We start from the raw sequence: 22,981 nt of genomic DNA, 5'->3' as shown, positions 1-22,981 counted from the left end.
ATTAGTTAAGTGACTGGATATTCTTTCAGTTCAATTCACATTTGGCATCAGCAAAAATAACACACACGTTACCTACCTTTAGTATCACTTGCAAAGAGTTCAAGTGACAGGCATTAAATCTGAAAATGTCAAGGAAATTTAGTAACTTTAATTTCTTCCTCAATATAATGAGCACAATCCACTGCTGCCTCACGGTACTATTGTAAGGACTTGTGTTATACACGTGAAAGGACAAAAGGAATCTATAAAGTACCTTATAAAGGGGCAGCCTAGTTCTTCTGGGTGGCATGTTAGGAAACACAAGTGCCTATAGATGTTACCACAAGGCCTAAAGAAAAGACAGAAGAAAAGAGACAACAAGAAACTGAAAAGTTTAAGGAAAGAAAAAAAAAAGAAAAGAAAGCATGTGAGGCTCAAGAGGGGAAGAGACTGAGGGATTTCACCCGGTTGAGGTGAGCAAGAAAACTGCAATCTTTGCAGGTGCAACTCAGGAGGCTGGGGCACTTAAGGCTGCCCACAGCCCTTTGAGAGAAACAGGGTGACCTGAAGCAGTCCATCTAGGCCTAAAGAGGCTCCTGTTGAGAAGTCGAGCTTCCCACTGGATATTTCTCCCATGAGTAAATCGTCATCTTTTAGCTAGCCGCTATGCCGCAACTCCAATTTCTGTCTTCAACAGAATTCTACATCCTAGTGTTCCAGTTCTGGCAGAGACAAATGCAATGTGTTCAAAGGGATTTATGAAGAAATTCAAGTAGATAATCAGTTCTGAACTGAATTGTGTCCCCCCAAAATTCATACTGAAGGTGGGTTGAAGTCTTAACCCTTTGTACCTTAGACTGGGACTGTATCTGGAGTGGACTGTATTAGAATGGACTGTATCAGGCCTTTAAAGAATTACGTTAAAATGAGGTCATTACAATGGGACCCAATTCAGTATGACCAGTGTCAGCATAAGAGGAAATTAGGTACCGACGAAAGACACTAGGAGAAGACAGCCCTTTAGAAGCTGAAGAGAGACCTGGCCAGGCATGGTGGCTCACACCTGTAATCCCAGCACTTTGGGAGGCCAAGGTGGACGAAGTACAAGGTCAGGAGTTCAAGATCAGCCTCACAAACACGGTGAAACCCCATCTCTACTAAAAACCGAAAAATTGGCCGGGCGTGGTGGTACACACCTGTAATCCCAGCTACTCAGGAGGCTGAGGCAGGAGAATCACTTGAACCTGGGAGGCGGGGGTTGCAGTGAGCTGAGATCACGCCACTGCATTCCAGCCTAGGTAACAGACTAAGACTCCATCTAGACTCCATCTCAAAAAAAAAAAAAAAAGTTGAGGAGAGACCAACCCTGCTGACACCTTGGTCTCAGACTTATAGCCTCCAGAAATGTGAGGAAATAGAGTTGGTTAAGCCACCATCCATGGTACTTTGTTACAGCAGTCCTAGCAAACGAATACACTGTCTTACTACAAATAGCTGACACAGAGTAAGAGGAGAGAAGCATCTGCTGAGCAAGCCCAGAAACAAAAAATGTTTCTTTCTAGAAATAAAGAAAGATCAAACACTGAAGTGAAAAGGCAGTCAGTGGCTCCCTCTCTGTTTCCAAAATAATTTCACCATATTGGTGGTGACATTCAGGCCATACCTTACTTAGTTGTTGCTGAATCTGTCTTTCCTCAACAGATTCTAAGCTCCTTCAGGGAAGGGAGTGTTGGCCATCCACCTTTGTTCCTCTGCAATGAGGAATGTCACTCAACACATAATAGAAACTATATAGAAATAGTTTTTACTATTGTCAACAACAAAGGTTCAGTTGAGAAAACTAAGAGACTTTTTTCTTCCTGCGTTTTTAAGCAGACTTAATAATTCAGCTAACTGGGTAAAGATTTGAACTGATTCAGGTTTCCCCTAAACTGTTCACCTACCCCTACTCAGGCAAGGTGCCATGAGATGAGGCAGTCAAATGGGGCCATTTCATGCTGCCATCCTGGAAATGGATTTTTACTTCATAGATTGCCCCTATGTTCCCGTAAAACCGCCTTTGAATCCATTATGCCATCTGTGTACATTCTGGAGCAGTTACAATAATAATGCCAAAGTCCCGCAGAAATAAGATTTTAAAAATGTAATGCAGTTACAGCAAATATGCAGTAAACACTTCACCGATGTGAATAACAGTCCTTTACCATTTTAAAGGAAAGGAAAAAATATCAAATGGGGTTAATTCACATTATGGACTAATGGCCTGTAAACTTTCGTTTGAAAGCAATGCACAGAAAAAGCTTTGACGAGAGCTACTTTTCACCACAAAAATAAACCTCTTTGAAATAATTTGTATGTGTTTTTCTAAGTCAAATTGCCAAGTTTCAAACAAAAATTAAAACCACCATCCAGTTACAACCCTTAAAATATGGGCTTTATGATGAAAATGGTAAAACAATCTTAGTGAAGGAAATGTTGCTAGGTACTGACAGTAAAGGAGAGTCTACAGTAAATACTTCACACACCAGTTACAGGGCACTTGTTGACAAAAGACACTTAGACTCCATTCTCAATAATATAACCGTGTGTAACAACTGTCATTTTTCATAGGACTTTTGATGTTAACATCTACTGGTGTTCTGGCCGTGGTCCAAATTGAATAAATATATTTGCCCTCTGGTTCCCTTACATTTTAAACTCATTTTTATAGCCGGTCTCCCTTGAATAGCAAATCAAAAGTGAATTCAATCCAACTTATAAAGTGAAAAGTCAATTTTATGTGTTGCATTATTTTAAATTTATGGCGTTTTCTTCTATAATTGCTCTCCTCTCGACTGTAAGAAAATTCTTGTTCCCCATTGTTTCCTGTGGACTATGACTTGCCTTCAATTCTCTTTTATTTAGAAACCATCCAACTATGTATTTAGAGTAGCCAGGAGAGGGGTTCTCAAACTTGGCTGCACGTTAGAATTATCTGGGGGAATTTTCAAAACAATTGTAGCTTCTTAAGCTCTACCCCCTACATCTTCTGAATTAGAATCTGTGGGCATAGAATCTAAGGATTTGGACTTTTCATATGTCCCAGGTGACTCTTAGGAGAGGGCTTATCAGATGTCATGTGTTAAGAGACCTCTGTTCTTAGACCATTGCGAAGTGTGCCCCCAAGTTTTGGGTTATATCCCACCTCTTATGAATACCCTAATACCACTTAGCATTACTGCATGACTTGAAAATGCCCGGAGCATGTAAATTTTAGCTAATTCACTCATTCCCAAACTGTAATTTAGGAATAATAAATAAACAGCAAGAAACACAAAGAGTTTCAACAGATAAAATTTGCTAAATAAAACAAAAAAGGCTCTTGGAACATTTCATGAAGTTCTTTCAGTCACATGTATTTTTTACTCTTCTCATTTTCTTTAGCCCTCTGATATGTAAAAGAACCCATCAATAACTCAGTGCCATTTTTGCCCCGAACTGCTGAGTAGTATATTATTAGATACAAACAACAAAAAAGTGTGCTGATTCTTAAAATTGTGAAATGGGACTGCAGTAAATCCTGTTAATACTTTTCCCTTTTAGCCAAGCAAGAGGCTTCCGAGCGGCTACTTATTTCCTCTTATTTTCTGCAGGTGTAAGGTGCATTTCTCAATGTCCTCTAAGAGGTTGGGCTAAATCCCTAGTGACTTTCCAGATCACTCCTCTACATGCCTCCAAGAGTTGCCAGACTTTTTGAAAACTGCTGATCATAAAAGACTGATTCTGCTTCTCAGATAAGAATTTTAGAGCTGTATAGGAAGAGGACTCTTTCTCCTCAAATAACATATAGAAATCAATCTAGGATGGATAGATTCAGAAAGGAGTAACAGGGTGGCCAGGCACAGTAGCTCACACCTATAATCCCAGCACTTTGTGAGGTCAACACAGGCAGATCACTAGAGGTCAGGGGTTTGGGGCCAACCTGGCCAACATGGTGAAACTCCGTCTCTACTAGAAATACAAGAATTGGCCGGGTATGGTGGCACATGCCTATAATCCCAGCTACTTGGAAGGCTGAGGCAGGAGAATCACTTCAACCCAAGAAGTGGAGGCTGCAGTGAGCTGAGACCGTGCCACTGCATTCCAGCCTGGGCTACAGACCAAGAGTCTGTTAAAAAAAAAAAAAAAAAAAGAATTGGGGAATAGGTTCTAATATACTGATATCCAGAAAGAGGTAACAGACCTGATAGAAACAGACAACTCGTTCAGATAATCAGTACTTAATTTTCTCAAGTCATAACTGTCTTTAGGAAAGGTCCCTTGGGGATAAAAGAAAAACAGCTGTAAATGATATTACAAGTATATATGGGCTAGACGTTAGCCACGAATAAAAATTCTAAAACCTAGTTATTAATAGACAGAAGAAATTTTTCTCTGTATAAATTTTACTAATTCATGGAAAACATGCTGTGGAGATAGCCCAAGTCCTTGTTCAACATCCAAAGATAAGATACTAATGTCTGAACCAGCTTCTCCATCAGTTGTAAAATGTTTTCTCTCCAAGGACAGCAAAACCAAATAAGTCAAGGCATTTAAAAAATAATTTCCAGCCAATCTTGTGGATGGAAAAACAAGTCAATTATGACTGGAATGAAAAACAGTGAGACCGAATCTGTCATGGAACTTGTCTTTACCCGGAGCTACCATGAGCAAGCGGAACCAGGTATCTTATGTGCGGACAACCGAACCAGCGTTCCTGGCTCGCTTCAAGGAACGGGTCGGCTACAGGGAGGGGCCCACCGTAGAGACCAAGAGAATCCAGCCTCAGCTCCCAGATGAAGATGGGGATCACAGTGACAAAGAAGATGAACAGCCTCAAGTGGTGGTTTTGAAAAAGGGAGACCTATCACTTGAAGAAGTCATGAAAATTAAAGCAGAAATAAAGGCTGCCAGAGCAGATGAAGAACCAGCTTCAGCTGATGGAAGAATTCTATATCGAAAACCAGTCAAGCATCCCTCAAATGAAAAATGTTCAGGTTTAACAGCAAGCTCAAAAAAGAAGAAGCCACATGAAGATGTAATAAATCAGGACTCAGTCAAAAAGTACTCACAAAAACAAATAAAAAACAGTAGCCTCCTTTCTTTTGACAACGAAGATGAAAATGAGTAAGTGTAAATAGTTTGAATTTGGTCTACTTTGAAAGTATATGGGGTGTTTTTTTAAAATAACATTTTTTTCCTATTATAAAGATACTACAAGTTCCATATGGAAAATTTAGGAAATACAGGGAAAAAAATTAATAGACTACATCTATTCATCAATAAAAAAAAAAAAAGAAAGAAAAAAGAAAAACAGTGTGACCATATCAAGGGCAGCATGGGGATTCTTATGTGGGGAAATCTAGCAATATTTGTAGGTTTTTTATGTCACTGTGGTTGTTTCCAGTACTAATACCAACCAACGAAACACTGAATTGATATTCGCTGACAAACAATATAAACACTGTGTAGGTAACTAATAAGAAAAATGTATAAATTTGCCTTTTAAATTTTTCACAGGTAATAGAAAAGTTGCCAATGTGATTTTCAGGTAGGAGAAAAAAACATGCAGTTGTCATTCATACATTTTCAAATACTTTATGTAACAAAGCTTTTCCCAGACCTACTAAGTCCCACAGTGCCTGCAAGTCTTGTATAAGGAAACACCTGATTGTATGGGCTGAGGTGCCTATACACTCTCTTAGGATGCAGCCAGTAAAGGAACTCCACCCCATCCCTCTCTCAAAGTGAACCCAGGCTTTCAGCGAACAGCAGAGACACACTCCAGGTCTATTTTTTTGTGGTAATATCTGGTTTTCGTAGGCCCAATGATCACGTTGCCTATGCTTACTTTATTACAATTACTAAACTCTGTAGAAAATAGCGTTTTCAAAATATAGCATTTAAAGCGTCGTTTTTGTACTGTTCCTCCCCCAAAGCCTTGCTTTAATAGAGAACAATGTGAAACAGGCTGTGGGGGCCAAAGCTGGGGATTCCTATGTTGCCGCCCCTCATGCAGGGGATCCCTGTGTTCAGATAGGCCCCCACGGCCTGCTTCTGAGACAGCAATGTGATGCTGCGTGAACAGCCTGACACAGTAGGTCTGGCTTTTATGATGCAAATTTCCACTTTAAACTCAAAGGTAATTACAGTATTTTAACGTACCTTTCTCATGATCAGTAGTAAGTTTCTCCAGTGCACACTCCACATCAAAAATGTACCGGTAAAAGCACAGCTGGGTGTACAGGGACTTGTCAGAATACTGTAATATAACAGAAAATAAATGAATACTACTATTGGGAAGGGGGAAGTGATGGAGATCACTCTCAGCAGAGTGTATCCCCTACTTTCAACTCCTCTATCAAGCAGCATTTTTTAAAGAAAAAGGGTAAGAAGAGCAGAATCATACTAATGGTTTGTCCCTCTTAGATAGCATATATACCTTTCATAATTTAGAATAAATCCTGCCATTTCGATCATAGATTACTACTTGCGAAGCTGCAGACTGATTACTCCTGCTGTCAAAAACCTGATTTTGTCAAATTGCAAATTCCTATGCACTCATGACAATTTGCACTGTTAATTGGGAAAAGTGCTATGTGCTTCCTAACTGGGACCTGTCCAAGCTAGCAGGAAGTTAAACAAATTCTGAAAACTGTTTAACACACATTCCTATACCATGAGCCCGTTTTATGATTTGTGGTGACAATCCATTGCCTGTACCAGGAACTGGCTCACAGATACAACTCTGTGAATTAAGCACAGACTCAAGTAACATCTTGACCATTTGTGCTGTGGTAATGCTAAGTGGGCAATGTATGACCTCTGAGAAGTACCATGTGATAAGAAATAACCAAGGTTTTTCATCTCACCCATGTCAAAACACTCGTTTAATGACCTTGGCAAGTTCTAATTCAACAAAGTATAGGAGGCGTATCTGAACTATTATTCACTCAGGAAACATATACTGAACTTGAACGTTCCTGAGGTTAGAGAGTGTGTTAGAGAACTGTGTCTCACTCTGTGTGGGAAAAAAACACATGCCATCAATTCAATAACCAACATGAAAATTATTTGATGAGTCACATTCAAATGTACTTCTATTTATTTTAAATCAACTGACCTAGGAACTTTCTTACCGTCTTCCCATGGGCTTAGACACGGGAAACTCTTGAGCTGGATAACAACTAGCTCAAGCTTTGGTGTTTTCTTTGAGGGGTCCACCAAAGTGAAACAACTAAGGCCTCAGAACTTTTCAAAAGAGAAGCTCAAATGACAAACGTGTTACCAGTTTCTGTCCTGCTGCCTTGGAATGACATATAATTTAACCAACACTGAACACCCACTGTGTGCCAAGTCTGGCATCCCTGAGGACATACAACTAACTCGTACAGTAAGCATGTTGTAAACGTTGGTTGAATTTATCAATGAATGACCACAACAGCTAAGTCATTTGTACAATCCATGCAGCAAGGTCAGGTGGTGCACACAGACTATCACGTGAGTAAGAAATTAAGGAAAACCACTATCTACAACTGGATATGGAAACAGCACTAGTTTCAAAGGGAATCTCTTTGGGTACCCAAGTATTAGATCCAAGGATCCTAGCTGGGTCTTAATGATGAAAAATTATAGTCAACCCAATTTGGTGCAGGAGTAACTAAAATTCAGTTATTAGAGCGCACACTTCACCTTTCTGCTCATTCCCTTATAAAATGTGTTACTAAATTTAGTGTATTTTAAACTTCTTTGGCCATTACAAATAGTATCTATAAATATTCGGTAGCAGGAACAAACCCGCATGGAGCAATTTATCGGTCAGGGCTATTGTCTCTTTTGTGTGTGCATTCCTTCCACAAGTCTCTCTTTCTTTACCTGAACCTATTTTAAAAAGTATACACCTAGAAGTCTATTTTATTTCCTATTAGCTATTCTACAATATGCATCATCATTATACTATTATACACCAGTTATTTTTAGCGAATCCTGATTACTGCTTCCTGGGGGAAAAAAAAAGGAGGACGACAGCGATTAAGTTATTTGTTTAGTTTTTTAGATTCAGCAGTAATTGCTGGTACACATCTCCCTGACTGCACACATGCTGCAGGTTGAATAGAACACTGAAATTACCTCCTTCATAATAGTTTGTTTTGATAATGTATTGTGTGTCGAGATGATGAGAAACAGTTGCTGTCAATTTGATTAGCCATTATATTTTTATGTTAATTGCCATTATTGGGTCCATTCTGTTTAGTGTCACCATAGAAGCCATACAATGTTAGCATAAATAACAAATTGGAGTAAATTAGGAAGATATATTTTTGCCAATTCATTTTAATTGCCCCTCAGTCCTTCCGTTGGTTAACGCAGCTGTTGACCCATAATAAGCGCTGGGTCAATATAGCTGCTTGTCAATTCAGAAATGCAAAGTGCTGTGTTGCTGGTAATGGATATACAACAACCTTTGCCAGCCAACTGAAGCAAACGAGTGACAACCCACATGAAGGAATAAAGCGTCAGCCACGGAGTTTAGTGACCTGATATTAGTAGGCAGGCTAATTGAAAGTCACTGCCTAAATGGATAAGGAAAATAGGGGAAAAAATTAAAAAGGAGTTATATATTTTAAAAAAATATACCAACACCTCCTGCCCTTTTGATTCCTGACATATTTTGCAATTAGTAAACTGGTTGAAAACAAAAGGCCCTATTAGATTTTCAATGTCAAATACAATTAAGTGGTTTTAAAAAAACACACATGAAACAGAGAAAACTACAGTTTAAATGAACAAGAATAACACCTACTTTTGTTTTCTTGATTTTGTCCCACTAATTTGTGATCCCTTGGAGGTTTTTTGTGTTTTTGAAAAATCTTTACCATCTTTTCTCTTTTGCCTTTGATGATAGATTCTTCTAATCAAGAAACCTGACACTCTCTAGTCTTCTCTGAGATCTTCAACGTTTTTTTCCTCACACTTAAATGCTCATTTTGACTGTACAAGATTGGATGGAAAATACTTCAAGAAAATAAGATGATATTTTAACATTTCTTTCTCCCTCCAGCTTTCACTTATTGGTTTAAAATGTTCGATTTCTTGCTCTTTCCTTGAAAATTGCACTCAACACAGTGCCTAGGCTTCTTTCAGTCTTCCTTTATAGTTAGAACATCATGTACCAAAGTGGCCGACTGTGATTTAGTGAGGACAATACTGAGCTGAAATAGCTACTGTATGTATCACGCTCTGCATTCAAGTTAGTTACCTGGAGTGTTACCAGAGTAATAAGAGTGGGCCATAGGTGCACTCATAGATCCATATACACACAGGGGTAAGGAAAGAACTCTGTTTTGATACCTGGCACAGGGGAGGACTTGGCAAATATTGTTGAAGAAATAAAGGGAAAAGAAAAATGTTTTAATATCATTGTTTTTTATGTGTTCTTCAATCCTGTAATCAGATTATATTAGAAACAATGCAAACTTCATTCTTTCTCCAAGCCAAAGTACTTTATGACCAAAACATAGCCCTGAATCCATTTATCAATATTATCCAGTTTCTCTCTGGAGATTTCTGATGAGGCTCTATATCAGTGGTCCCTTACCTGGCTGCAAATCAGAGTCACCCTAAGAGCTTTTAAAAAAGTACTGGTGGCCAGGTGTAGTGGAGCTCACACCTGTAATCCCAGAACTTTGGGAGGCAGAGGAGGGCGGATCACTTGGGGTCAGGAGTTCGAGACCAGCCTGGCCAACATGGTGAAACCCCATCTCTACTAAAAAAAAAAAATACAAAAATTAGCTGGGCGTGGTGGTGCATGCCTGTAGTCCCAGCTACTCAGGAGAGGCAGGAGAATCACTTGAAACTGGGAAGCAGAGGTTGCAGTAAGCCAAGATTGTGTTACTGTACTCCAGCCTGGAACCATAGACTCTGATCTTTCTGACCTGGCTCAAGATCAAGGAATTTATGCTATCCAAAACAGGCTGAAAAGTTTTCATGAGAATCATTTCTGAGGAAGATACCTGCTTGTTCAAGCAAGTTATTTCAAGATTAGGATAGGATATATTTTCTGTTATATAAAATACAGGGCAATGTTAAAGCTGACTTGCATTTTTTTGGTCCTAAATTTTTACTGAATTATAAACACAAAAAGTACACAAATACTAGGTGTACAGCTTGATGAACAAAATGAACACATCTCTGGGATCAACATGCAGAGCAAGAAACATTACTAGCACCCCAGAGGCCCCCCTTGTTCCCCTAACTATTCCCCATCTTCCCCTTAAAGTTAACAATAAATTTGCCTTTAAAATTTTATGTGCATGCAATCATATAGTTTTTGTCCTTTCCTGTATGGTTACTCTTTCATTTTTATTTGTATTTTATCTATTGTGAGACAGGGTCTCACTTTGTTGCCCAAACTGGAGTGTAGTGATACAATCATAGTTCACCGCAGCCTCGAACTCCTGGGCTCAAGCAATCCTTCCACCTCAGGCTCCCATGTAGCTGTGACCACAGGCACATGCCATCACACCCAGCTATTTCTTTTTAAATTTTAGTAGAGATGAGGTCCTGCCATGTTGCCCAGACTGTTCTCACACTCGGCCTTCTTTTTCTCAATACTGTGTCTGTGAGAGTCATCTATGTTGTTTTGTGTAGCAGTCATTCATTTCTTCTCATTGTTGTGAAGTATTTCACTAAATGAATAAACCAAAATCAATTTATCCATTCTGTAGATGATGGGCATTTAAGTAGTTCTGTTTTCTGGCTATTAAGAATGATGCTGGCTGGGCACAGTGGCTCATGCTTGTAATCCCATCATTTTGGGAGGCTGAGGTGGGTGGATCACTTGAGGTCAGGAGTTAAAAACCAGCCAGGTCAACATGGTGAAACCCCATCTTTACTAAAAATACAAAAAAATTAGCCAGATGTGGTGGTGTGCACCTGTAGTTCCAGCTACTCTGGAGGCTGAGGCAGTGGAATCGCTTTAACACAGGAGGTAGAGGTTGTAGTGAGCTGAGATTGCTCACACCTCTTCACTGAAGCCTGGGCAAAAGAGCAAGACTTCATCTCAAAACAAATAAACAAAAAGGAATGATGCAGCTGTGAATATTCCTGTACAAGTCTTTGAAGCACATATTAATATGTATACTTTTCTGTAGATTAGTTTGGAATAGAGGAAATGCTGAGTCATAGCGCACGCAAATATTCAGTTTTAGTAGGTACTGCCTAACTGTTTTCTGAAATGGTTGTAGTATTTATTTCAAATGACTTTCTTTTGAACTGGTTTGACAATACAGTCTTTTACTTTATATTTTAAGATATTTTCATGGGAACATAACCAGTCTTTTCTGTCTTCATTTGTAGGGACAGAGCAGAAATTAGCTAAAATCACTTTTTTTTTTTTTTTTTTTTTTTTTTAAAGATGGGAGTTTTGTTCTGTCATCCAGGCTGGAGTTTGGTGGCGCGATCTTAGCTCACTGCAACCTCCCCCTCCCGGGTTCAAGCGATTCTCCTCCCTCAGCCTCCCAAATAGCTGGGACGACAGGCACGTGCCACCACACCCAGCTAATTTTTTGTATTTTTAGTAGAGACGGGGTTTCACCATTTTAGCCAGGATAGTCTCGATCTCCTGACCTCTTGATCCGCCCACCTCAGATCAAAAATCATCTGTTAATACGACTTGCCCCTGAATTAAATTCCTTGAGGTATGAAGACTTGGGCTCATGACCTTAGAGATTATCCACAGCAAAATCTTAATGTCAAGTTATCACCCTCACACAACCCAGAACATGCAAGGCCTGCCTCCTTGCATCATCAGCTGGTACATTCTCATTGAAGTAAAATTCACTTGGGTGAAGCCTGAAAAATATCAAATCATGAAGGAAAATTAGCTGCCAAAAAACCCAAAACATACCCCCAAAGTAAACACCATTGTTCTACTACAAGCATAGATAATCCAGCACTCACTATAACTATAAAATATAATGAAGATGTTATCAAACCCCATTACTTCACAAATGGTGAAGATACAGTTAAATCTAGGTATTATACCATATAGTAGATTCAGAACTCTAAACCTCACTAGGACTGACAGAGATCATGAGCCACATATCTAGAAATGAAAAACCAGCTTAGGATAGTCTTTGCTGAAAAATCCGTACTAGCACCCTCGCCACACACATGATAAAGTGTGCGATATCACCATCCCAGCTACGGTCAGGCAATGTAGCCTTCCTTCCTCTGCACCCATGCCCAAGCAATTCTACCACTTTCATTCAGGTCCATCCTTCTGGTCTTGATTAAAGATCCAATCTGTTACTATTTACCTCACCAGACCCCACAGTCATCATCATCTTTGGGAAGCCTTTTGTCTCCATGATTCTGTCTGTTCAATTTCCACCTGACAGACATAGTTGCTTCTCCTGTGTCTACATGGCTCACTACACCCTCCAGCCCAGAGCTCCCACCCCAGATAATCCTCACTGGTTTGATCACCCCTTGAGCCTCCTAGGATGTGAGCTGCTGAGGGCAGGGACCACAGGTACTCCCCTCTGCACTCCTAGTACCTAGGACACAGCCTGGCATGCACCCGGCCCTCAACAAATGTTTGTGGAAGGAAGAGATTCAAAAAATCTGTCTCACACCTCTCATTTAGCTTTGACATATTGCCTAATGATACAACACTACTCCTTTGAATTGATTTCTAATGTGTCTTATGTGTATCTCTCCCTGGAAGACTGGAATAGCAGAAAGATCCTAGGCTTTGGGTCAGACTAAATCTGGCTTGAAATTTATTTCTACCACTAAAGCCTTGGGTGACCTTTGACAAATTGCTTAACATATTCATACCTCAATTTCTCCATGTGTAAAACAAGACTAATGTATTTCAGGAATGTTAAAATAACAAGATATCATACGAAAAGCACCTAGCACCATGACTGCTACAAAGTACACAGTGGATATGTGATAGATCCTATACGTTTCCTGATTTAGACTATAAGCTTCTGGAGGGTTTGATTGTGCACGGTTGTAGAAGACGACACAATGCCATGTGAGCCATAGGTTCTCCAGGAAGTTTGGTCTAAGGAACATGTTTAAACTCTTGAACGTGAATGTCTCTTTTAAATGAACGCATTAAAAAATGCTATTTCTACAGCATTTTACTAAAGATATGCCTTTGAATTCCAGCATTGTTCAATTTCCATACACCTTTAGGCTATAGGTAAATTATTAGTCTTCATTATAAAAAGGTTGAAATAAACTTTCTTGTTTTCCCTGCCACTCAATTACTTCGTTTTCTATCCATTTTATTTGCAATATCTATGTTAACTTAGCTACTCTGCAAATGTGGAACAACAGAGGGTGAAAAAAAAAATACTGGTTTGCCAACTCCACTGTACTTCTTTGCAAAGGAAATTATTTCCATAGGCTACAGAAATAACTTATTTGGATTACTTCAATTAGTTCTAATACAAAACATTGCCACCACTTCATTAATCAGCCGCTTGTGAGGGTTACTTTTCCAAGAAGTCTTTTTGGTAATTTGATTAGAAAGAATGGTGGTGCACATTATCATCTGATTCAGTATGTCCATCAAGTAGACAATTTACAGCAAGTTCTTGATAACGATGGGCTTAAAAAACACACAGTAATTTCTTCATTTCAAAATCCTTTTTTTGTAAAGATGAAGTTATTTTTCAAAGTCTTTGGCAACACACGTTGCTGAATAAGCATCAGGAAATAGTTCAGTGCTTTAAGAGGCATTTCACTCTTTCCCTCTCCCCACAGACAACCCCCCCAGAATGATGCAGTAATTAAAACCTAATTATTATCTTCATTTTAAACAAAACCTAAAGTGAATACCAATTAATAACAACATACTAATGAGCATCTGCTGTGATGAAATTGAATATGAATGTGCTGCAAATTTCGGGTAATTTATTTTTTTTAGGGGAAGTGCCACTGGTCGCATTCTGCTGTTAGAAGATTATATAGAATGTACACCATTTTCTATCAAGTCATTCTGCACATGGCAATTTCCATCTGAGGAGACACGGCTGGCTTCAATACTGCAGATGTTGAAATATCCAAATATTGGCCATAGGGTCTTCACTGGGACTGAGGACAATCCTAGGACTCTACCTTGAATTTACTGCCCTCCCTTCAGAAGGTTTTCTTAATGTCATTATTTCTAGGTTAACCTAATGTCAAAAAAAGATTGAATTTGTCCCCTCTTACAACTAAGCATGTATCAATACCACGATGAAAATTTAAAAACAAATTTCAAACCAGAAGAAACAATAATATAAAAATCAAGGTTTGTAAGCCATTCCCTTGGATTCCACTGGAACTTTAAGATGGCCCCAAATGTTTATTGATGTTTAAGCTGGAGAAACCCTTAAAACCTGGAAGTGCTGAGACAGTCAGCCAACTTCAGATTTATTAATAGTACCACATCACAAAGTAAAATGTAGAGATAGAATGAGGTTCTATAGATTATAGTTTCAAACTCCATATCTACAGTATGAATGGGTAGGGCTAGATTAGTGTTGTTATTTGTGGGCCTCAGGGGCTTCTCCAGGTGTTTGATTCTAATTTCATTTATGAAAGCATATATTCATTAAAAAATTTAAAAAGTTCACTGACATGTGCTACATACCAACTTTTAAGACATTTAAGACCCCAATATATTAACTGGTGTTCTCACTGACAGACTTGTAAAAAACAAAGTTAAAATAGACATCATATTGATAAAATATTTATCTGTTTTATAGATGGGAATCCTGCATGAAATCTTATTTGGAAAAAATGGAGCCAGGAGTAGTGGTTCATGCCTATAATCTTAGTGCTTTGGGAGGCCAAGGTGGGGAAACTGCTTGAGGCCAAGAGTTTGAGACCAGCCTAGGCAACATAGCAAGACCCTCTCTCTACAAAAAATAAAAATAAAAAAAATAAACTAGTTGGGTATGATAGCACATGTCTGTAGTCCCAGCTACTCGGAAGGCTGATGCAGGAGGACCTCCTTGAACCCAGGAATTCAAGGCTGCAGTGAGCTATGTTCATGCCACTGTACTCCAGTGTGGGTGACACAAAGAGATTCTGCCTCAAAAAAAAAAAAGGTGGGGGGTATTTCAGTTTCTTCAATTTGGTAATTTCTAGGATTTCTTTTCAGATCTAAACTGGATGAAAAACTTCAACGTGACTTTAGTCTTCCTATTGGCCAAAAAAAGCCACTTGTCCTTCTTCCCTGGCACATTATCTTGTTAAAATAAAAATCCTCCATTATTTCCCATTCCACCCCCATCCACAAAAAATAGGCAAAATTGACATGTGGAATGTTTGGTCAGCTTTCGAGTATCTTAATAACTGGTCTCTTGGTGCTGTGATAAACAAATATCAACAGTGACTAAAATAAATATACATGGCTACTATAAATACACTGGAGTAACATCAGGATGAAAACTTAACCTTTTAATTTGACCTGGATGTTAAGGTAGATTCTGGGTTAGGTGACATCTCTGAACAAGTTCTGCTTCTTATGGAAACATAGGATAAGTTAAAGTCAGCCCACTGTCATAGCATGAGCCATCCATGCTCATCAGAAAGACAACTATTCGTTCATCTAAGATACTGAGAAAGTACTACATGCCAAGGCACTGTTCTAGCTGCTAGGGCGACATCAGGGGACAAGAGACAAACACTGTGAGACTGCAGAAGCTTACAGTCTGGTGTGGGTGAATTTTTTCCAATACTGTAACACAGTTAGATGTGGATATTTCCATTTATACATCCCTCTCTTCATGTCAACCACTGTCTTTCTATCATTTTTAATGGCATGCATCACCTTTCATTTTCTAACAGAATCATTTGGATGTTTTAGTTCCAATGGTACACTGAGAAGTCTTTGATGGTCACATTCATTTTTTTATTTCTGAAAATATTTTTATCAATATGCCTGTTCAATAATGAAATTAGTTACTCTGCTAAACAATTAAAAAACACACAAGAATTCACAACCTTTGCACTTGTATAGTATGTGATATTTTTTCAACGTATTCAATCCTTAAAACAGCTCTGTGAGGTCAGGGGAAACTGGGATTATTTCCCTTAGTTCATCAAGGTGAAGTCCCCTGTTTATAATACTAGATCTGGTCAGTAAATGGGTAGCTGTGGTTTGTTTGAAACCTCTTAGAAAAACTGGTAGAGTAAAAATTAGATTATTCATAGCTAGAATTGAGAAGGCTGCATATATTTTTATTTCCAAACAACATCAAACATCTTGGCATGAAATGCTGGTCGAGGACTGAACAAGGTAAAAAAAAAAGTCCATATATGCATGCTAAATATGGATTAAATCACAATTAGCTAAAGGAGGGGCTTAATGAAGTTCAGCATGATAGATTAATATCAATTTGACACTCTACTTTGCATTATGGTTTCTCCCATTTGATCCTCAATATGTGAGCTAGCTATTCTGATTACCTTCAGTTTACACAGAAGAAAGCTGAGGCTCAATGAGGTTACTGGGCTTGCCACAGATCAAGCAGCTAGTAAGTGGCAGAGCCAACACTTGATGCTAGGTTTTCAGTGTCCAAGCCCCTTGATGTTTTTATTATGCCACGTTTCATTGATGCATTTTCAACTATGTTATTCGATGTGTTAATCATTTCTTTTGTAGCCAGTTTTCAATCTGACATACTTGCTTTGTGTGCCAGAAACAGTCTATTCACATGCACCTGGTACGTCCCTCACACAGTTAGGCTACAATGATGTCACATTCAGGGTATAGTTCACTACAGGTCAAAGTGGCTGAAGCACAGGGCCACAGAAAAGGTCTTGGGCCTGGGGCCGAGAGGCAAAGGCTGCAATGAGAAACTGATCAAGCCAAATAGACAAGCTTTCCAATGCGTACCATTGTTACGCTAGGGACCCAACATCTAACTATGTCAACTTAATTTTATAATTCTTGTTCTTCATTAAGAAGCACCTTTAGAAATTGCACCTTTGATTTAAAAGATGTCAAAATTTGTTGGGGGGATGGCAGAGCTCGGTGGCTCATGCCTATAATACCAGCACTTTGGGAGGCCAAGGCAGATGGACCAGCTGAGGTCAGGAGTTTGAGACCAGCCTAGCCAAAATGGCGAAACCCCATCTCTACTAAAAATACAAAAATTAGCTGGGCATGGTGGTACACACCTGTAGATCCGGCTACTCGGGAGGCTGAGGCAGGAGAATCACTTGAATCTGGAAGGTGGAGATTGCAGTGAGCTGAGATCATGCCACGGCACTCCAGTTTGGGCGACAGAGTGAGACTCTGTCTCAAAAAAAAAAAAAAATGTTGGGGAAGGGAGAGCAGTAGGAAAAATAGCTAATGTGTGTTGAGCTTAATACCTAGGTGATGGGTTGATAGGTACAGCAGCCACCATGGCATACATTTACCTATGTAACGGACCAGCACATCCTGTACATGTACCCCAGAACTTAAAAACTAAAATTATAAAAAAGAAAAACATCAAAATTCGAATTCCTAGAAGTAAAGTTTATGTTCTACAGTCTATGTATATACTTGAAAAAGTGTTCTTTTGGCTTTAGAAATACCTAACAGAAAGTCAAGAGACTTTCTCAGGTTTACAAATGAAAAAACTGAGGCTCAGAGAGGCCAAGTAACCTCTCATTTGTAAATGGTGGTGGTGGGGGAAACATGACCTCAAGACACTGTTATGAAGATTCAATGAGATAATGTATGGAAAACAGTAATGTCTCTGGCATAAAATGAGTGCTAAGTAAATGGCAGTGAGTATTGTAACTATTTATTAGCTGTGAACATTTGCCTTTGGGAAGTTTCCTGATAAACAGACACTCACAAAAACTAATTCTGGCACAGAGAGAATCTGGAGGCTAGCAGAATAAGTTCTTTAGAAGAAAGGTGTTAAGTAAAGCCAAGGTATTTTAAACTCCTACATGTAAAAATACAAAATGAGACAAGTATAGTGTGGTTAAGCACACACACTCTGGAACCAGACTGGGTTCAAATCCAACTCTACTTCTTAATTAAATGTGTGGTCTTGGGCAAGATATCAGCTATAGTTTGGATGTTTGTCTCCTCCAAATCTCATGTTGAAATCTGATCCCCAATGTTGGAGGAAGGCCCTAATGGAAGGTGCTTCCATCATGGTGGTAGATCTCTCACTAAAAGATAACTGCCCTTCCTAGGGGGAGGAGTGGCTGTACATGAGTTCTTACTCTATTAATTCCTTTTAGATCTGGTTGTTAAAAAGTGCCTCACCTCTCCCCTCCACACTCTCTCTCTCACTTCCTCTCTCACCATGTGATCTCCTTCACCCTTCCCCATGAGTGGAAGCAGCCTGAGGCCCTCATCTAATACAAACGCTCAATCTTGTTTTGAAGTTTTCCAGACATCAGAATCACGAGTCAAATAAACATCTTTTCTTTATAAATCACCCAGACTCAGGTATTCTTTCATATTAATAGTAACACGAAGTACATAAAGACAGCATCTAACCACTGTTTCCTCATCTGTAAAGCAGGAATAACAGTACCTCATAGGATTATGGTGCATATTAAATGAGTTTAAATAGAGAAAATACTTAGAACAGTGCCTGAAACATAGTAGCTGGTATATGTTTGCTTTAAATCTTTTTTGGGGGGTTAAATTTGGCTACAACAAACCTTTAATGTATCTCGACAGTCTTTGTTTTAGACTGTTTATGTCAGTTATATCCCTTATAAGCTACTATGAAACAAATTATAGCTATAAATGTAGTTTTAGTAAGTTTCATAGAACAGCATAGACTCACATATGTAACAATAAAATTTTTCAGGAATATTCCATAAATTGTGTGTGTGTGTGTGTGTGTGTGTATGTGTGTGTGTTTTCTCTTTTTTTGTGGTGGTGGTGGGGTGTGTGTCAGTCATCCTTTAACAGAAAGTATAGAGGTAGATTTTGAAGAGATCTTTGCTCACTATCCTCAAGCTTTTCTTTTTGGTATCATTTGGTCTCACATTAATGATAACAGGTAAATATAGATATAAAATAGTAGTTAATTGTGTGGCTTCTAGAGTTGGACAGACTGCTTCAAATCCTGGTTCTATCATTTAGGACAAGTCATTTAACCTCTTGAAGACTTGGTTTACCCAGCTGTAAAATATCCATCAGAATGTTGCAAGGATTAAATGAGACAATGAATATAAAGTGTTTGGTACTGTCTGGCACATGGTAAACCCTCGATTCACATTAACTATGTCCTCCTATTTCATTAATTAAGACTTAATTCTTGTCAATATTCAGTTCTACTGACTACATTTGGCCATTACCTTGTTCTAGCCAGCTAGATCAATGAAATACATTCATACAGCCCACCCCTAAACATGGCTGCTAGGCTCTGAGTACACAGACTCTTTATCCTAACTAGCCATCATAATGAGACATAGGTAGTAATCCTCATTCTACAAGATTACTTAGTGGAGTCCATTCGTTTGGACTTTTTTTTTTTTTTCTTTTTTGAGACAGAGTCTCACTCTGTCACCCAGGCTGGAGTGCAATGGCATGGTCTCAGCTCATTGTAACTTCTGCCTCCCAAGGTCAAGCGATTCTTCTGCCTCAACCTCCTGAGTAGTTGGGACTACAGGCGTGTGCCACCACCACAGCTGGCTAATTTTTGTGTTTTTAGTAGAGACGGGTTTCACTATGCTGGCCAGGGTGGTCTTGCACTCCTAACATAATCCGCCAGTCTCGGCCTCCCAAAGTGCTGGGATTACAGGCGTGAACCACCACGCCTGGCCTGGTTTGGACTTTCTTTAGGAAATTTCAGGTAACTATTAACATAATTTAGTTACTGAATCATGGTGTACATCTTGTAACTTTCCTCCATGATATTTTGTATGAGTAGTTATTCAATAACAAATAATTGTAGGTATATTTTCAAATGTCAGCAAACTAATCTCAAAAACCAAAAATAAAAAATAAAAAAAAAAAGGTGATCAAAGGGTATTAACAAACATGCATGTGTAATTCACTAGCTCCTTGTCTAAATTCTTCCAGTTTCACAGAATGATAATGGCACTACAAAAACAGAGCCAACAACAAAATGATTTAGCTCCTTTTTGCCTCTTTCTTTTTTCAGCTGGAGTCTCACCCTGCCGCCCAGGCTGGAGTGGAGTGGTGTGATCACAGCTCACTGCAACGTCTACCTAACAGGTTCAAGCAATTCTCCTGCCTCAGTCTCCCTAGTAGCTGAAATTAAAGGCATGCACCACCACCCCCAGCTAATTTTTCTATTTTTAATAGAGATAGGGTTTCACCATGTTGGCCAGGCTGGTCTCAAACTCCTAACTTCAAGTGATCCACCTGCTCGGCCTCCCAAAGTGCTGGGATTACAGGCGTGAGCCACCACGCCCAGCCTGCCTTTTCTTTTTAGAGGGCATTAGAAATTAAAGTGTTAGAAACTTGTTTAATTAGAAACTAGGTTTGCTTGCATACAAGATCTGGTCTTTCCCACTGAAAGCTTACCTAGGCTGCTTTCTACACTCAATAGAAAACAAAACCATTCTACATAGAAATATTTTAAAAATACAAAAAACCAATTGGCTAATGGATTTTCCTTGGAATAAAATGCATAGCCATGAATGTGTTCTCTCTTAACTACTTTCACCTAAACAAAGGAAACACTCATTTCCTGTAACTTTTATCTTAAGCTTTTGCAACTCAAAAAATTGTTTGAAGAAATCAGAAAACAAAAAACCTGCCTAGGCTATACATCTCCCCAGTCTAGGTCTCAAAGTATGGGAAGTCCGTTGATAATATATCCCACCTATGTTCTCTGTCCTCTTTTAAAAATTGTTCTCAGTGGCCAGGCATGGTGGTTCATGCCTGTAACCCCAGCACTTTGGGAGGCTGAGGCAGGTGGATCACCTAAGGTCAGGAGTTCAAGACCAGCCTGGCCAACATGGTGAAACCCCATCTCTATTAATAATACAAAAATTAGCCGAGCGTGATGGTACGGATTGCACATCTGTAATCCCAGCTACTCGAGAGGCTGAGGCAGAAGAATCACTTGAACACGGAGGTGGAGGTTGCAGTGAGCCAAGATCACGTCATTGCACTCTAGCCTGGGCAACAGAGCAAGACTCTGTCTCAAAAAAAAAAAAAAAAAAAAAAAAAAAAGTTCTTAGGTTCTTGTGATAGGCTTCATTCCAGCCTCGACATATTCAGATGCCACTCCACGGTCAATTTTCTGTCTTACCCGTCTATCACACTCTATCTGGGATTTGAACAGAAGGTTCAAGGATCAACAACACAGGAATTCTTCAATTCCTAAGCCTATGTTATGCCAATATCTTATCTGATTCCTTTGCAGGCTGTATTAACATCAAAGTGTTTTGTTTCTTTTGCATTCCTCTCGACTCTACTTGTTCTGTAATTTTTGATGATTATAACAGAAGTGCCTCAGTCTGAGCTCTAGCAGGTCTGTTTCTCTGAAATCACTTTTTACTGCCCATATAACTCATTTGAAGGTCTGGTACATTAGTCAGTACATACCTGTGGCACTCAATTACTCTGAGACAGATAATCTATGTCCTTATTCTTCCCCTTTTCTGCCTTAGCCACTTCACTTCTCAGTTTTTCCAAAGGCAAAGTAAGGCAAAGTAACCAACCCCTTTGAAACACGGTACAGACATATAGAAGGTATTCAATAAACACTTTTCCAATGTTCACAAAGGATGAAAATAGTCAAATTTTGCTGTTAGCAACACTCAAAGTTTAGAGGGATGGGAAGTGGAGACAACTGGTTAAAAACTCAAGTTCTCATTATCTGTGAATTTCATTTGTCCAGGTGAGTGGTGTTCAGATTTTTTTTTAGTAATGGAATCTTTTTTTTTTTTTTTTTTTTTTTTAGATAAACCTTTATACAGCAACCTCATATATAAAACAAACAGAAACAGAAATACTCCAGGGATGTCACTGGATAGGGTCTGGGTCCTCACGTACAGAATACAGCTTCAAACACTTTATGATAGTAAAAAATGTCAAAAGGTGTATCGAGAATTTAGGAACTAGAGCTTTAGGCTCTCTTACACAGGCATGAAAAGAGCATATTGGTACATCATCAACTGAAGATGGGGATGTGAATTTTCTAAGCCTAATATGAAATGGTATACAATCACAGCCATTATAAAATAAAATAATAGGAAAGAAAATACCTTTATTGGAATATTGTTCTCCTTCAGAACTGTAATAGGTGGGTGGGGCTTAAGCAGAAGCCTTTGGAGGCAGTTGGAGCCTTCAGTCATCTGCAAGCCTGTAGGAGGTCCCACCCACCAATATGACTCCACTGTAATCTATTTCACCTTGCTCAGATATACTGTTTAACATTCGTGAATGCAAAATAACCTTAACCAGCAATTTTAAACCAGGAGAACAAAAGGAACTTGATTGAAACTAATTTACATTTTCAATTATTATTACAAAAATTTAGAAACTGTGCTCTTTTTTCGTGTGGTCTGTTTGTTTTTAAATGATCTCCCTTAACCCACAGGAAAGGATGTTTGAAAGGGGTTCCAGAATGCTGGCTGTAGTGAAACAAAGAGAAAACAAATCAGGACAGTCTCTTGTTCCCTATGATGCTATCTATGCTCCCCCTGGATAAATAAAAGAATGGTAACTAAACAATCTGATGTCTATGTTACATAAAAGAATGTGGAACTAGTGTTGTCAAAAACATACACTGCTGCTCCATAAATCTAGATTTTCCTATTCAAAACGGTGTCATGTTTTTAAGGCTTTACATTTTTATTTGAAGGGCTAGAACTTGCATGAGTGGCATGACACTCTGATGTCCAAATCTATTCCATCAATTTTTAGGAATGACTTTCTTTAGTTTTATTTTTTTTTTGGGGGGGGGGTGGGAAGGAGACATTTTACTTTCACAAATGTGCTTTAGCAAGGAGAATATGAATGTTTTGTTCCTTT

At 38.9% G+C, this 22,981-nt stretch overlaps 1 protein-coding gene and 1 pseudogene across 7 annotated transcripts in view; one reads left to right on the top strand and one right to left on the bottom strand.

Annotated features, from left to right (window-relative positions):
• POLA1 (DNA polymerase alpha 1, catalytic subunit) overlaps positions 1-22,981 on the bottom strand; it is a 301,162-nt gene that overhangs the window by 60,939 nt on the left and 217,242 nt on the right. For all 6 annotated transcript variants that reach the window (XM_032286164.1, XM_032286162.1, XM_032286163.1 and 3 more), the window contains one exon: positions 6,163-6,259. In XM_032286164.1, the coding sequence (XP_032142055.1) occupies positions 6,163-6,259 (97 nt within the window). The remainder of the gene's footprint in view (positions 1-6,162; positions 6,260-22,981) is intronic.
• LOC116556784 lies at positions 4,643-5,217 on the top strand (annotated as a pseudogene). The gene has a single exon (XR_004271156.1). The product of XR_004271156.1 is annotated as an uncharacterized protein KIAA1143 pseudogene (transcript).

Source organism: Sapajus apella, unplaced genomic scaffold, assembly GCF_009761245.1.
Source record: "Sapajus apella isolate SASKATOON/1434 unplaced genomic scaffold, GSC_monkey_1.0 scaffold17, whole genome shotgun sequence".
Taxonomy (NCBI): Eukaryota; Metazoa; Chordata; class Mammalia; order Primates; family Cebidae; genus Sapajus; species Sapajus apella.
The sequence above is the reverse complement of the archived record's forward strand: the minus strand, read 5'-3'. Positions and strand labels throughout refer to the sequence as shown.